We start from the raw sequence: 13,009 nt of genomic DNA, 5'->3' as shown, positions 1-13,009 counted from the left end.
TCAAAAAAGATAAGAATGGCCTCAAGGGAAGAGCTGAGAAGAGGCTGACTCTCTGAGCCACTGAGCCAGTTCAGCAGGGAAAAGCACTTGTTGAGAAAGTCTGCTGATGAGCTTGCTGCCCGGAACCCACGTGAAGTGAGGAGAGTCAGCTCCACAAAGTTGTCCTCTGACCTCCAGCTGTATGTGCACCCTCCCCCACACACAATTTACACACAGTAATATTTTTTTGAGACAAGAGTCTCACTATATGTAGCCCTGACTGTCCTGGAACTCCATATACTGACTAGGCTGGCCTCATCTACTTGCCTCTGTCTCCCATGGGCTAGGATTAAAAGTGTGTGCCACCAACTAAGTGGCGGTGCACACATTTAATCCTAGCACTCAGGAGGCAGTCAGGTATATTTCTGTGAGTTCGAGACCAGCCTGATCCACAGAGGGAGTTTCAGAACAGCCAAGACTATACACAATAGAACCCTGTCTCAGAATACAAAAACAAAAAACTAACTCTTCGGCAAAGCCACCTGCTACATGCCAGCAAGGGGGCTTCAAGTTCTTGTTTTTGTTTGTTTTGTTTTTAATCTGCTTGCTAATTTATTTGGAGACAGGGTCTCTCTACATAGCACTGGCTGTCCTGGAACAAATACAGAGATCCACCCGTCTCTGCCTCCCTGGTGCTGGGATTAAAAACGTGTGCTAGCCGAGCGGTGGTGGCGCACGCCTTTAATCCCAGCACTCGGGAGGCAGAGGCAGGAGGATCTCTGTGAGTTCGAGACCAGCCTGGTCTACAGAACTAGTTCCAGGACAGGCTCCAAAGCCACAGAGAAACCCTGTCTCGAAAAACCAAAAAAAAAAAAGCGTGTGCTATCATCACCGCCCGGCTCGCCCGACCAGATCCGAAACAGAGCTTCCTAAACTGACGGCTTCCTAGCCGGGCAATCCTTTGTGCGGGTCTGATGGCTGCATTGCAGGAAGTTTTAAATGACTGTGACTGTTGTGTCACTGAAACCCAAAGGAGCCCTTACTGCCCGCCCATTTCCAAACGGCCCCTAGAGGGCATCATCACCCTCGACTGAACGCGCAGGGCCATTTCCAACAGAGTCCCAGACCAGGATCAATCCGTTCTCCGTCCCTGGCAGAGGAGGATAAAGCAAGTCACAAGAAGCGCGGAAACCAGGCCATAGCACGGTCCGCGGATGATTCGTCAGCCCCTTGTGAAGGAGGTTCGGACACCTGGCTCAGAATCCCTTCGCGGCTTCTCCCTACTCACACGAGATACTGCTCGAGATGTCAGCTTCGCGTCCCGGCCAAGGCCTCGGTGTCGGAGGCTTAGGGGACTTTGCCCTAGTCCCCCCCAACCCTCAGCCATCCGGAAGCGAAGAGTTAACCCAGCAGGCAGCAAGTTCGCCGCCGCGCCGCTAGGGGGCGACGCCCCGCACTCCGGTGGTCACGTGGTGTCGAGGGAGGAACCAAGCACCAGACTGGCCAATAGGAACCGGGAGCGGGGTCCCGGGCCTAGAAGAAACGGCAGCCGGGAGGGGGCTACGAGATCATGGGGCTTCTGACCATTCTGAAGAAGATGAAACAGAAAGAACGAGAACTGCGGCTGCTCATGCTGTATCCTCAGAGCGACCCAGCGGCCGCGAGGGTAGCGGGACCCGCCGGGTGGGCGGGGCCGGGCGCGGGGGCGCGGCCGCCGCGGGTACCCACTGCCGGTGGTGCGTCACGCACGAGGCGCTACCACTGCTCGGCGCGGGGCCGGGGCGGGCCATACCACTCTGCGGGGCGGGGGTTGCGTGCTAACGCCCGCGGTGTGAGCCTGAAGGCCGGGCCTGGACCGGGGTCTCCAGTGTCATGGGGAGGCGCGGCGTGGTGGTGGTGACTCGGACGTCACGGTCTCTCGGGCTGGCTCGATGTGGGTCCTGCTCCTCCCCAACGCTGACCCCCCTCCCCTTCGTGTGGGCCCGGCAGTTCCCTCCGGGTTGGAATCCCAGGGGCGTGAGGACCGCCCAGGCCCCTGCGGGTAGGCGTGGACTCGGCCACCCGTCTAACTGTCACTCAGGGCCCCTGCCGACCTTGTGTTGCATTAACTGGCACCTGCGTCACCCGCTTTGCGCTTTGCAGTTGTGCCTGTCTGCCTGAGCATCTGTGATCCACAAACTGGCAGGGAGAGAAGAGGGAAATTAATGTGCCCTTAGAACTTTACCACTCTTGTCCATTTTAGACAGTTCTGGGAAAGGCAGTCATTAAGTTACTATTTATTGATCACCTTCTGTGATTAGCGAAACGAAAAAGCCTTCGTTATGGATGGACAGGAGAAAAAAAAAACAATAAAGCAAATAAAAAGTGTAGTTTGGGTTGAGAAGAATGCAGTCCAGAATGGTCAAAGAGCACATCAAGACAGTAGCTATTGGGCAGACTTGAGGAGGGTAGAGATGCCTGGAAAACTTAGACAGCGGACCTGCAAGTGCAAAGGCTCTAGGAGAGGATGAACCTGGCATGTTCAAGAGAAGAAGGGAAGAGTGGCTGGAAAGAGGCAGAGCCATGGGCTGGGAGCAGGATGGAGGAAGTGAGGTCATGGAAGTGGGAGGAAATGACAGTAGTGCTGGTAGGACCTGCTGCTGGATTGGAGGAGAATGTGAGGGGCGGGGAGCTGAAGCCCCAGTCTCTGCTCTCTGGCCAGAGTAATCAGAACAAGGGGACACTTGCTAAGCTAGAAGGGGAAGGTCCCTGGGAAGACACCAGCCCCGGCTCTGTTTGGGCAGGTGGGTGACAATCATCAGCATAGAAACGACTCTGGGATGACCCACCTGGGGAGCCCTGAGAACCAGATGTTCAGACACTCGTGGGAGGTCAGATGAGTAGCAGGGATCCGGATGACGTAAAAGTGGCAGTGCTTGGGTGGTGAGCAAGACGGGCCACCTAGCCACTGGGGAGCAGTAAGGATGAGGGACCCACCTGGCAAGATGAGGCTTGGGAAGCGTCAGGGGAAGAGTAGATGGGCCACTTAGCCACTGGGGAGCAGTAAGGATCAGGGACCCACCTGGCAAGATGAGGCTTGGGAAGCGTCAGGGGAAAAGTAGATGGCTCAGTAGCTAAGAGCACTTGCTCTCATAGAGAGCAGAGGTTCCGTTCCCAGTATCCACTTGGTGCCTCAGAGCCGTGGGTGACCAGTCCAGGGGCCTCTTCTGGCTTCTGTGGGCACTGCACTCATTTGTTGCATATATATGCATGCAGGCAAAACATATATACTTAAAACAAGCCGGGTGATGGTGGCGCATGTCTTTAATCCCAGCACTCGGGAGGCAGAGGCAGGCGGATCTCTGTGAGTTCGAGACCAGCCTGGTCTACAGAGCTAGTTCCAGGACAGGCTCCAAAGCCACAGAGAAACCCTGTCTCAAAAAACCAAATAAATAAATAAATATAAAATAAAATACTTAAAACAAAAACAGGCGTGGTACCACACACCTTTAATCCCAGCGTTTGGGAGGCAGAGGCTGGCAAATACTGAGGCCAGCCTGGTCTACATAGTGAGTTCAAGGCCAGCCAGGGCTACACAGAGAGAGACCTTGTCTCAAAAACAAAACAGCGGGAAAGAACCAACATAATGTTACACACCTGTAATTCTAGCACTCAGGAGGCAGAGTCTGGAGAATCACCACAAGTTTATAGCAGTCTCTTTACACAGAGTTACAGATCAGATAGTAAGGCCCTGTCTTTGAAGAAAAGCAGGAGGATAGAGGTTGGTGCAGCCGCATGTAAACACCCGCGCCTGAATCACTAGATGGGAGAGGGTGGACACGGGGTGCTGGTGCAGGAGAGATGAGGAAGACACGGAGAGAGGGCCCGTGAGAGGTGGAATGACGTGGGAAAGCACCGGATGGCAGCGACCAGCTTCCCAAGCTAAGGTAGGGCCGCAGATGATGAGAGGTGGGGGTCCCGGGACCTGCATCAGGTGAGCAGGGAGAGGTTCCAAACGCAAAGCCTGTTCCTTCCCTCACCCCTCCATTCAGACTGTGGTCACCCCAACTTCTCACCTGCTGTTGAGCTTACCCAATGGTTTGTTTTCTGCAGCAGAGGCTGCAGATTGTTCCAGAAACAGATGAAGGTGGGTCCCACCTCTAGGTGGTGGTTCCTATCTAGAAAGTGGGTCCCACTTCACTTGGTCCTTCAGAAGACTCGGCCCGTCTATTTTGGGCCTCAAGACCACACAGAACCTTATCTGGTACCTAAGGGGAAAGTCACTCCTTTCAGGAATGTCTCTCACTGGTCTCAGGAACCCCAGGTACTCAACTTTCTCCTCTCCTGCTTTATTTAGTCTTTAATTTTTTTAGACTTTTTTCTGTGGGTATTTTACCTATATGTATGTATATGCATCATGTTGTGTGCCTGATGTCCGTAGAGGTCAGTGTTTGGTTGTGAACCACCATGTGGGTGTTGGGAACTGGACCCAGGTCCTCTGCAAGAGCAGCTAGTGCTCTTTACTGATGAGCCGTCTCTCCAGCCCCATTGTTTGGTTTCTTTTGCTAGTGTTTAAGTGCCATCAGGGCAGAGACTTTTTCCATCAACACCTGAGGGGCCTGACACATAATAGGCACTTAATATTTGTTGCATAAATTATGTTACTTTGAGTAACATAATTATCTTCCACATTTATCTCAAGCCAAGTATGGGCCAGGCATGTGCTCAACTTGCTTCAGTATACAGTAGGAAAATACTACTCCCTAAGAGGTCCATAGTGTGATGACGTCCTCCAGCAGAGCTCGGGGACTTCTCCTTAGCCTATGTGCCCCAGTGGCTTGGACAATGCTGGCAAAACAACCATCCTTAAGAAGTTCAACGGTGAAGATGTGGATACCATCTCCCCAACGCTGGGCTTCAACATCAAAACCCTAGAACACCGGGGGTGAGTATGGTCACCCGGGGGGTGAGTAGGGTCACTCGGGGATGAGTAGGGTGGCTGAGGGCCACGTGGGGCCGGGGGAAGAGACCAGGGGTAAGTAGGGTTGCTGAAGGCCATGTGGGGCTGGGGGTGAATAGGGTCACTGGGGGCCACGTGGGGCTGGGGGAAGGCAGTGGGGACAGGACCAACCTGACCTTCATTGCTCCTTCCTTCCCAGATTCAAACTGAACATCTGGGATGTGGGTGGCCAGAAGTCTCTGCGCTCCTACTGGCGGAACTACTTTGAGAGCACAGATGGCCTCATCTGGGTGGTGGACAGTGCCGACCGCCAGCGCATGCAGGACTGTCAGCGTGAGCTGCAGAGCCTGCTGGTGGAGGAGGTGCGCCCTGGGCTTCCGCCTGCAGCCAGGCCAAATATCTGCCACGTGGGCTGTGATTCGCCAGATAGTGAAGTGGGTGATCCTTCACTGGGCCCTAGGCAAAGACCTGGACTCCTGTCTCTGTGGTTTTATCCATCATCACCCTGAATTTCAGTCCCATGACTGCAGAAGCTGCCTCAAGACCAGGGCAGGGGCAAAGCTCAGGAAGCCAGTGAAACTTGCATAGAATCTAACCTTGCTGTGTGGTTTTGGGAAGACACAACCTCTTTGAGCCTCAGCTGCCACATTCCTCAGATCATAATTAGGCTAATCTTGACATTTGTTATCTGGACCAAAATACCTTTTTTGTTTTGTTGACACAGGGTTTTACTCTGTGTCTCAGGCTGGCCTCAGCTGAGTGAGGCTGGCCTCTAACTCCTGATCCCCTGACCTCCACTTCCCAAACAATGGGATTACTGGTGTGTGCTGCCACATCCCATTATTAGCTATTTATTTTGGCAGGGTTGATTTTGGGGGAGCTGGGGTCAGGTTTCCCTAGTAGCCCGGGCTGGCTTCAAATTCTGTATCCTTCTGCCTTAGCCTCCTGAGTGTGGAGATTACAGTTGGGCACCACTAAGCCATGCTCAGGAATTGCCACAAGCTCCAAGTTTTGTTTGGATACCTGCCAACTTGAATCATGTTGCCACATTTCAGTTAGTTGAGGCCAAGGCACTTTTGAGAGGGTAAGAGGGAGCTGCTAATGCCTGTGCAGAAACCAACAGGAATGCATAGGAAGGCCAGGCTAACAGACACACGCCACCAGTATGCATGCAACCCCTTCTGGAATAGTGAACAGGTCAGGAGAGGTCACTGTTGTTGAAGGCCCAGCAGGACGAGTTCCAGAAGTTAGATTTCTCTTTGCATCTGGGGAGTTTCAAGTTGCAAGCACACCAAGAAGAAGTAGAGAAAAAGGCCAACAGGGCAGTCTACTGGGAGTACAACTTAAAGGATCCGTGAACTGAGAGGAGGGGCAGGTGGTCATGTCCCAACATCCTCAGGGCAGCCTCCAGCATGCTTATACTTTCTGCACATGGCCAGAGCTACAGAGGGCTCGGATCCTGTGAACACCACCCTCCCCCTGATTATGGAAGAGGAACCTAGACATGGTGGGGAGAGATGCTCACTGGGTGGTAGCTAGCATCAGCAGCTCTGTCCACTTTGCCTACCCCACCTGGGGCTCCCCAACAACCGTGGAGCCCTGCTCCTGATCCTGCATGCTGACTACTTGTAGAGAAGGGATCAGGCTGTACTCTAAGCCTCCCGAGCCCCAACCTGTTCTCTCTTTCCCCAGCGCCTGGCTGGAGCGACCCTCCTCATCTTTGCAAACAAGCAGGACCTGCCTGGAGCGCTGTCCTCTAATGCTATTCAGGAGGTGAGTGGGGCCCTGGTACAGGCTCACTGAGTAAATCTGAAAGGTCATTAGTACTTTATTATCTTTAATTTTATTTAGTTTTGGTTTTTTGAAACTGGGTTTCAGCAGCCCTAGCAGGCCTGAGACTTACTAGGAAGGCAAGGACACCCTGAACTGTTGGTCTCCTGCCTCCGCGCCGAGAGTACGTAGGATTGAGGTGTGCACGACAGCGTCAGTGCCTGCAGTGCTGGTCGTTGTTCCCAGAGCCGCGTGCTGCCGGGCGAGCACTTTACTAACTGAGCCACATCCCCAGGCCTGGCCTTTTTTTTTTTACTTCTGAGACAGCATTTCTTTTTTTTTTTTAAACATTTATTTATTTATTATTTATTTATACAATATTCTGTCTGTGTGTGCCTGCAGGCCAGAAGAGGGCACCAGACCTCATTACAGATGGTTGTGAGCCACCATGTGGTTGCTGGGAATTGAACTCAGGACCTTTGGAAGAGCAGGCAATGCTCTTAACCGCTGAGCCATCTCTCCAGCCCCCCCCTGAGACAGCATTTCTGTAGCCTAGGCGGGCCTAGAACATATTGAGACCCAGGCTGGTCTCAAACGCAATAGCTGGAACTTCAAGCATACACCTCCATGCCTGGCTAAGACCAAGGCAGGGCACCCAGCATTGCATGAGTAATAAATAGAGTGCAGGGTCCCAGGAGCCAGCCTGCGTGCTTCCCATTGCGGTGCTCTCTGTGTGGAGGCATTCTTTGTTTATACGACAGTCTCATGAGGGAAAATGCCTATCACCGTGCAAAGAGTGCAGGAGACACAGAAGTCACATAGTGGGTAAATGAACCAGGATTGTGCCTCATGCTGACCTGGCCCTGGGGCCTTAGCTGCACCTTAGCCATTACTCTACAGGCTTAGAATCTCGATTTTTTGTTTGTTTGAGATGGGTGTCATGTGACACCTCCTGGCTCCACCACCCATGTGCACCACTATCTCTGCTTTAGAATCTTTCTGTCACCTTTTAACCAGCTGTGTGATGTGGAAGGCTATGGAGCCTCTGAGTTTGGATTCCTTCTTTGGTAAAATGGACCACATCATCCCTGGATCAGGAGGCCTTAGCAAGAGACCAATGACCTCTAGTCCTTGCAGAATGCCTGGCTCTGGCAGACACCCAGCAGCCCGTGTTGATTTTATGTCACTGAGGGGTGGCACTGGTGTGCAGCTAGAGTCTCCCGTTGTGTGACTGGGAAAGGACAGGCTAAGGCCTTCTGGTTCCACCAGTCCCTTCTGTCCCCAGGCTCTGGACCTGGCCTCCATCCGCAGCCACCACTGGCGCATCCAGGGCTGCAGTGCCGTCACCGGGGAGGACCTGCTGCCTGGTATCGACTGGCTCCTTGATGACATTTCCAGTCGTGTCTTTACTGCCGACTGAGCTTCTCCAGTGTCCCCAGCTCACTGTCCAGGCCCCTACCCTCATCAGACACCAGCTTGGGGGGACAGGCACCAACCGGCAAGACTAACACTCCCAACCCTGCCGTGATCTGCTGCTGCTACTGCTGCTCCCCCCCCCCCTCGCCCCCAGGCGAAGGCTGTCACCCTGGCTTCCAGAGTGGCCTGCAGCTGCCATGCCTAGAGGAAAGGCTGGACTGGGAGGGATTATTTGCTGCTACCAAGGTCCTGGGTGTCGCCTCTATCCAGCAGTGAGAATAAAGCACTCCTTTCCCAGTTCTTGGCTGAGCCGTTGTGTATCACCGACTTTAGCCCTCACCTGGAATGCTGGAGTCCAGAGGGACAGAGCAGAGCAAAGGTGTAACTGGTTTATCAAGGAACGTGCAGACGTGGAAGCTCAAGACAGGCTAGCTGGTTCCATCTGCAAGAGACCAAGCAGGCTTCCTGGAGGTAACATTAAAACAGGGAAGCAAGGAGGAAGAGAAAGGTTTGAGAAGAAGGAGTTGGCAGTTCCCTAGAAGAACACCTGCCTTCAGTATAAATTACAAAAAAACTGTTACCCGTCCCAGCCTGAGGCTCATGGATAGTTTAAATCCAGTTTCTAGTTTGCCAGTGCAAGCAGAAAAATGTGCAATGGGCAACTTGCACAGCTATAGGAGGACGGGTCAGGCAGAAATTCCTAATAGATTGGGGTCTTCAGAGAATGGGTAGATAAGCATCCCTTCCATGGGGCAAGCTGAGCCTCTGGCAAGGTAAGTGTCTGGCTTAAAGCCTCCTTTCTGGGGCCTGAACTCAGCCACCTGGCACCTGCTTCCTGTCACCTCTTGTTTAAGGCCAGATATTGTCATCTTCTGTTGTTGCTCATGCTTGAAATTGAAATGCCTAGGGCAGGAACTGGCTTGTTTGTCCCAGGATCCTGTCTCTCAGGGTCCTGATGCCACCAAGCCCAGTAGACTGTGTCCTTGGGTGTAGGGCAGTTACCTAAAGGGAAGCAATGGACACACTGAACTTGAGCCCCACCCATGCCGCCTGGAGAGACCTGGGTCCTCAGGAAGGAGGAAACACAGGCGTCAGAACAGAAATTGGCCTCCAGAATCTGTCCTTTCCAGACAGACCTTGGGTGGAACTGCTGAATTTGAAGAGCTGTCCTCATCCAGGCTCAGCTCTCCTGAGACAGACCCACCTCCTTTTTCCCTTCTCCTCCATCTTCCAAAAAAATTTTTTTTCTTATTTAAATTTTTTCTTATTTTAGATGGAGTCTCTCTCTGTAACCCAGCTAGCCTGGAACTCATGATCTTTCTCAGTCTCCCCAATGCTGGGATTTCAAGTTTGTGCCACCATACTAAGCACAGTTCTCTTAGTGGTGATTAAATTACACACCATGACATCTAGGAACACACTCTTGGCTCAGGCTCTGGAGACAATCACCCCAGGAGTGATGACAGCCAGAGCGTGGAAAGGAATTGGTCATGGTGCAACAACAGCAAACAGTCTTATTTGGGTCCGTTTTCTTTTAGATTAGCATGCTCACTGTCCTTAGCCAGAACAACGAACAACGACTGAAAATCTCACCCCTTCCTGTCAAAAACCACAGGAAAAGTTTATGGTAAGTGGCAATAAGGGTAGTAAGTCCCTGTTTTCCAAGCTGGCTTGTTATTTAAAAAAGCACTCTGCCCCCAACCTCTGCAGTGTGTGTTTGGGTGTTGAGATAAGGCCTTCAGCTTTATCAGGTGGCAGCCTGTGGCCTTTTCTCCATAACCTGAGGTCTGCATGTTCTAAACCCCATCATGAACAAACACACCCAGGCCCCAGAGACACCCATGGCTCTGCTGCACACTCGGTAATGCTGATAGCACTGCCTGACCCATCTGGACTCTATCTATCTAAGGGAGGTAATGTCAGCATTTGCTAAAATAGGAATAAACCGGTGTCAGGGCATCGTGAGCATTAGGTAAGGTTCAAGTATGACTGTGATTGGAAGCAATGAGAATGTAAGCATTTAGGCACTGGTGCAATGAAGTCACATGAAGCATGAGTAATAAAAACTCAGAGACAGATATTGGGGTTCAATTTGAAGACAAGAAAAGCAAAGCAGCCAGCCACTGTCTCTTACCTTGACTTCAGTCCGAAAATGGTGATCCTGCCTCCAGGAAACCTCAAAATGAGGCTGAGAGCTGTCTCCTCCCGTTTTATAATCCTCTCTAGTTCTGGGATTAAGGAATTTAAGAAATTAAGAAACCAGCCAGGCAGTGGTGGCAAGCCTTTAATCCCAGGACTCAGGAGGCAGAGGCAGGTAGATCTTTTGTGAGTTCAAGGCCAGCCTGATCTACAAGAGCTAGTTCCAGGACAGTCACCAAAGTTACAGAGAAATCTTGTCTCGAGAAAGAAAGAGAGAAAGAGAGAAAGAAAGGAAGGAAGGAAGAAAGAAAGAAAGAAAAAGAAATTAAGAAGACACTACTGACTGGTTTCTGTGACAAGCTAGTGTCATTAAAGGTATGGGATTAAAGGTGTGTGTCACCACTGCCTGGTCCTGTAAGGTTGACCAGTGTGGCTGTTTTACTTTTCTGATCCTCAGACAAGCTTTACTTATTAAAATACAAATGAAATGCCACTACAGTCACCCCAGTGCCAGCCTTCTTGGGCCTTGAGCAAGCAGGGAGAAGTGAATTAGATGTAGAGACCAGAAAACAGCAAGGTTATAGTCATCGAGGGACTGAGCAGAGAGCAAGTGCTGAGGTAGACCCCACACCTCATAGTCAATGGGCAGGAAACATGGGGCACGAAGCAGCTACCACCTTTTCCTGGGGCTTCTGCTGGCATCTGGTGCACCTAGAAGTCTGAACAGGGCCAGAATTACACTGCTGTAGACAAAAGAGCTTAGCGAGGACAGGGAGAAGGCAAGAGCACCGTGAAGCTAGGTGCGGTGGTATACACATGTAATCCCAGCCCGTGGGAGTAGAGGCAGGAGGACAGCTACAGAGCCTGAGGCCAGCTGGGGCTAGGTGAGGTCCTCCGTGGGGTGTGTGTGTGTTTAGCATCCTAATTTTATTGTGCTTAGGCCCAAACTCAGAGCTTTGTGCCTGCTAAGCTACTAATCTTTTTTTTTTTTCTTGTTTTTCGAGACAGGGTTTCTCTGTAGCTTTTTGGTTCCTGTCCTGGAACTAGCTCTTGTAGACCAGGCTGGCCTCGAACTCCCAGAGATCCGCCTGCCTCTGCCTCCCGAGTGCTGGGATTAAAGGCGTGTGCCACCACCGCCAGGCTAAACTACTAATCTTCCATCACCAATTAAAGAAGAGGAGGAAGAACAAAGAAAACAAGAAAATGTGGGAGCTGCTGGGCCCACATTGTGAATCCTGGAGATGAATTCAGGCAGTCAGGATTTGTAGCAAGCACGCTTTCACTGCTGAGGCATTTCACCTGACTCTGTTTGGTTTGGTTGGGGGCAGGAGTGTTGTTTCTGGGGTTTTTGTTAGTTTGAAGATAAAGTCTCAACCAGGTGGTGTGGCACATGCCTTAAATCCCAGCACTTGGGAGTAAGAGGCAGGCAGACTTCTGTGAGTTTGAAGTCAGACTGATCTACAAAGAGAGTTCCAGGACAGCCAGTATTGTTACACAGAGAAACCCTGTCTCAAAAAAAAAAATCCACAAATAATAATAATTATTATGATGATGATTATTATTGAGTAATAATTACATTCACAATATTTAGTCCATATGTATGTGGCAAATTCAGAGAAAGTACTGTTTAGTGAGTTCAAAGTTTTATACCTAAACCATTTTCTGTAATAACTTGTATTACCTTCCTAAAAATGTCTTTTATACCTAAAAACATCTTCTTTTTTTTCTTACAGAATACAGTATATGCTGGGCAGTGGTGGCGCACGCCTTTAATCCCAGCACTCGGGAGGCAGAGGCAGGCGGATCTCTGTGAGTTCGAGGCCAGCCTGGTCTACAAGGCTAGTGCCAGGACAGGCTCCAAAGCTACAGAGAAACCCTGTCTCGTCAAAATTAAAAAAAAAAAAAAAAAAAAAAGAATACAGTATATTTTATTTGACCTAAATTTGCATATTTGAAAGTCCTTTCTTTCTCTTACTCCATATTTTGTTTAAATTTAAAAGTATTCTAAAGGTTGGAGCTATTCACTTAGTGTTAGGGTGCTTTTCTAGCAAGCACAGGTGTGGTTTGAACCCCAGCACAAGAAAGCAAACAAATATTCTTTAACTTATATTGATCTTATTTTAAATCCAGACTTGCAGAGGGCTCTTTTGACTGCTTCTTATGTGTGGTGAAAATTGTTCTTTTCTTTTGGCAGTTCCTGGGCTCTATTAGCGCCATTGGCAATTTCATTTTTAATGTAAGGCTATCAGGTTTTCTTATTTCTTATACAATCTGTCTTTTAAGTAAGCAAGTACTATGGACATATGTATCCTTTTTTGTGTTTTTTTTTTTTTTGACATTTTAAAGAATGTATTTATTGCCCAACTGTGGTGGTGCACGTCTTTAATCCTAGTACTAGGCAGAGACAGGCAGATCTCTGCAAATCTGAGGCCATTTTGGTCTACAACTGGTTCCAGGTGGGAGAAAAATGGAGGAAGAATGCATTTATTTAGATTTTAGCTCTAAATTTAATTGGCCTCAGTGTTGAGTCCTAGCCCTTTAAAACCAGGATTTATCTTTCCGGTTATTTTCCACCACCGTGCCATGGGCAGCTAAAGTCCCTGTGGCATTCCAGAATGTTGCTTCTCATCATTCAGCCGTAGGAAAAGGGAGCTGACTCCTCTGCTTCTCTTTTGAGAACCTCCTCTTCCCAATGTTGCTGGCCGGTTTCTGGACCTTTGGCTGGTGGTTGGACTGGGGGATTGAGAGAGGGTACCACAGAGGCAG

General features: G+C 50.4%; 1 protein-coding gene across 4 annotated transcripts; it reads left to right on the top strand.

Moving 5' to 3' along the window:
• Positions 1–1,067: 1,067 nt before the first annotated feature.
• Positions 1,068–12,138, top strand: Arl2 (ADP ribosylation factor like GTPase 2). Of its 4 annotated transcripts, XM_050137353.1 has the most exons (6): positions 1,068–1,614; positions 4,793–4,903; positions 5,118–5,280; positions 6,611–6,691; positions 9,643–9,731; positions 11,977–12,138. In XM_050137353.1, coding segments are annotated over exons 1-6 (510 nt in total). In that variant the 5' UTR covers positions 1,068–1,549; the 3' UTR covers positions 11,978–12,138. The 4 variants fall into 4 exon arrangements, with proteins under 4 accessions (XP_049993310.1, XP_049993309.1, XP_049993312.1 ...); XM_050137352.1 differs by lacking the exons at positions 9,643–9,731; positions 11,977–12,138 and adding an exon at positions 7,974–8,404 and having other exon boundaries at positions 1,087–1,614; XM_050137355.1 differs by lacking the exons at positions 1,068–1,614; positions 9,643–9,731; positions 11,977–12,138 and adding exons at positions 1,662–2,762; positions 7,974–8,404 and having other exon boundaries at positions 4,758–4,903.
• The last annotated feature ends 871 nt before the right edge of the window (positions 12,139–13,009 follow it).

Source organism: Alexandromys fortis, unplaced genomic scaffold (assembly GCF_014885135.2).
Source record: "Alexandromys fortis isolate MF-2015 unplaced genomic scaffold, M_Fortis_MF-2015_v1.1 scaffold_3, whole genome shotgun sequence".
Lineage (NCBI taxonomy): Eukaryota > Metazoa > Chordata > Mammalia > Rodentia > Cricetidae > Alexandromys > Alexandromys fortis.
The sequence above is the reverse complement of the archived record's forward strand: the minus strand, read 5'-3'. Positions and strand labels throughout refer to the sequence as shown.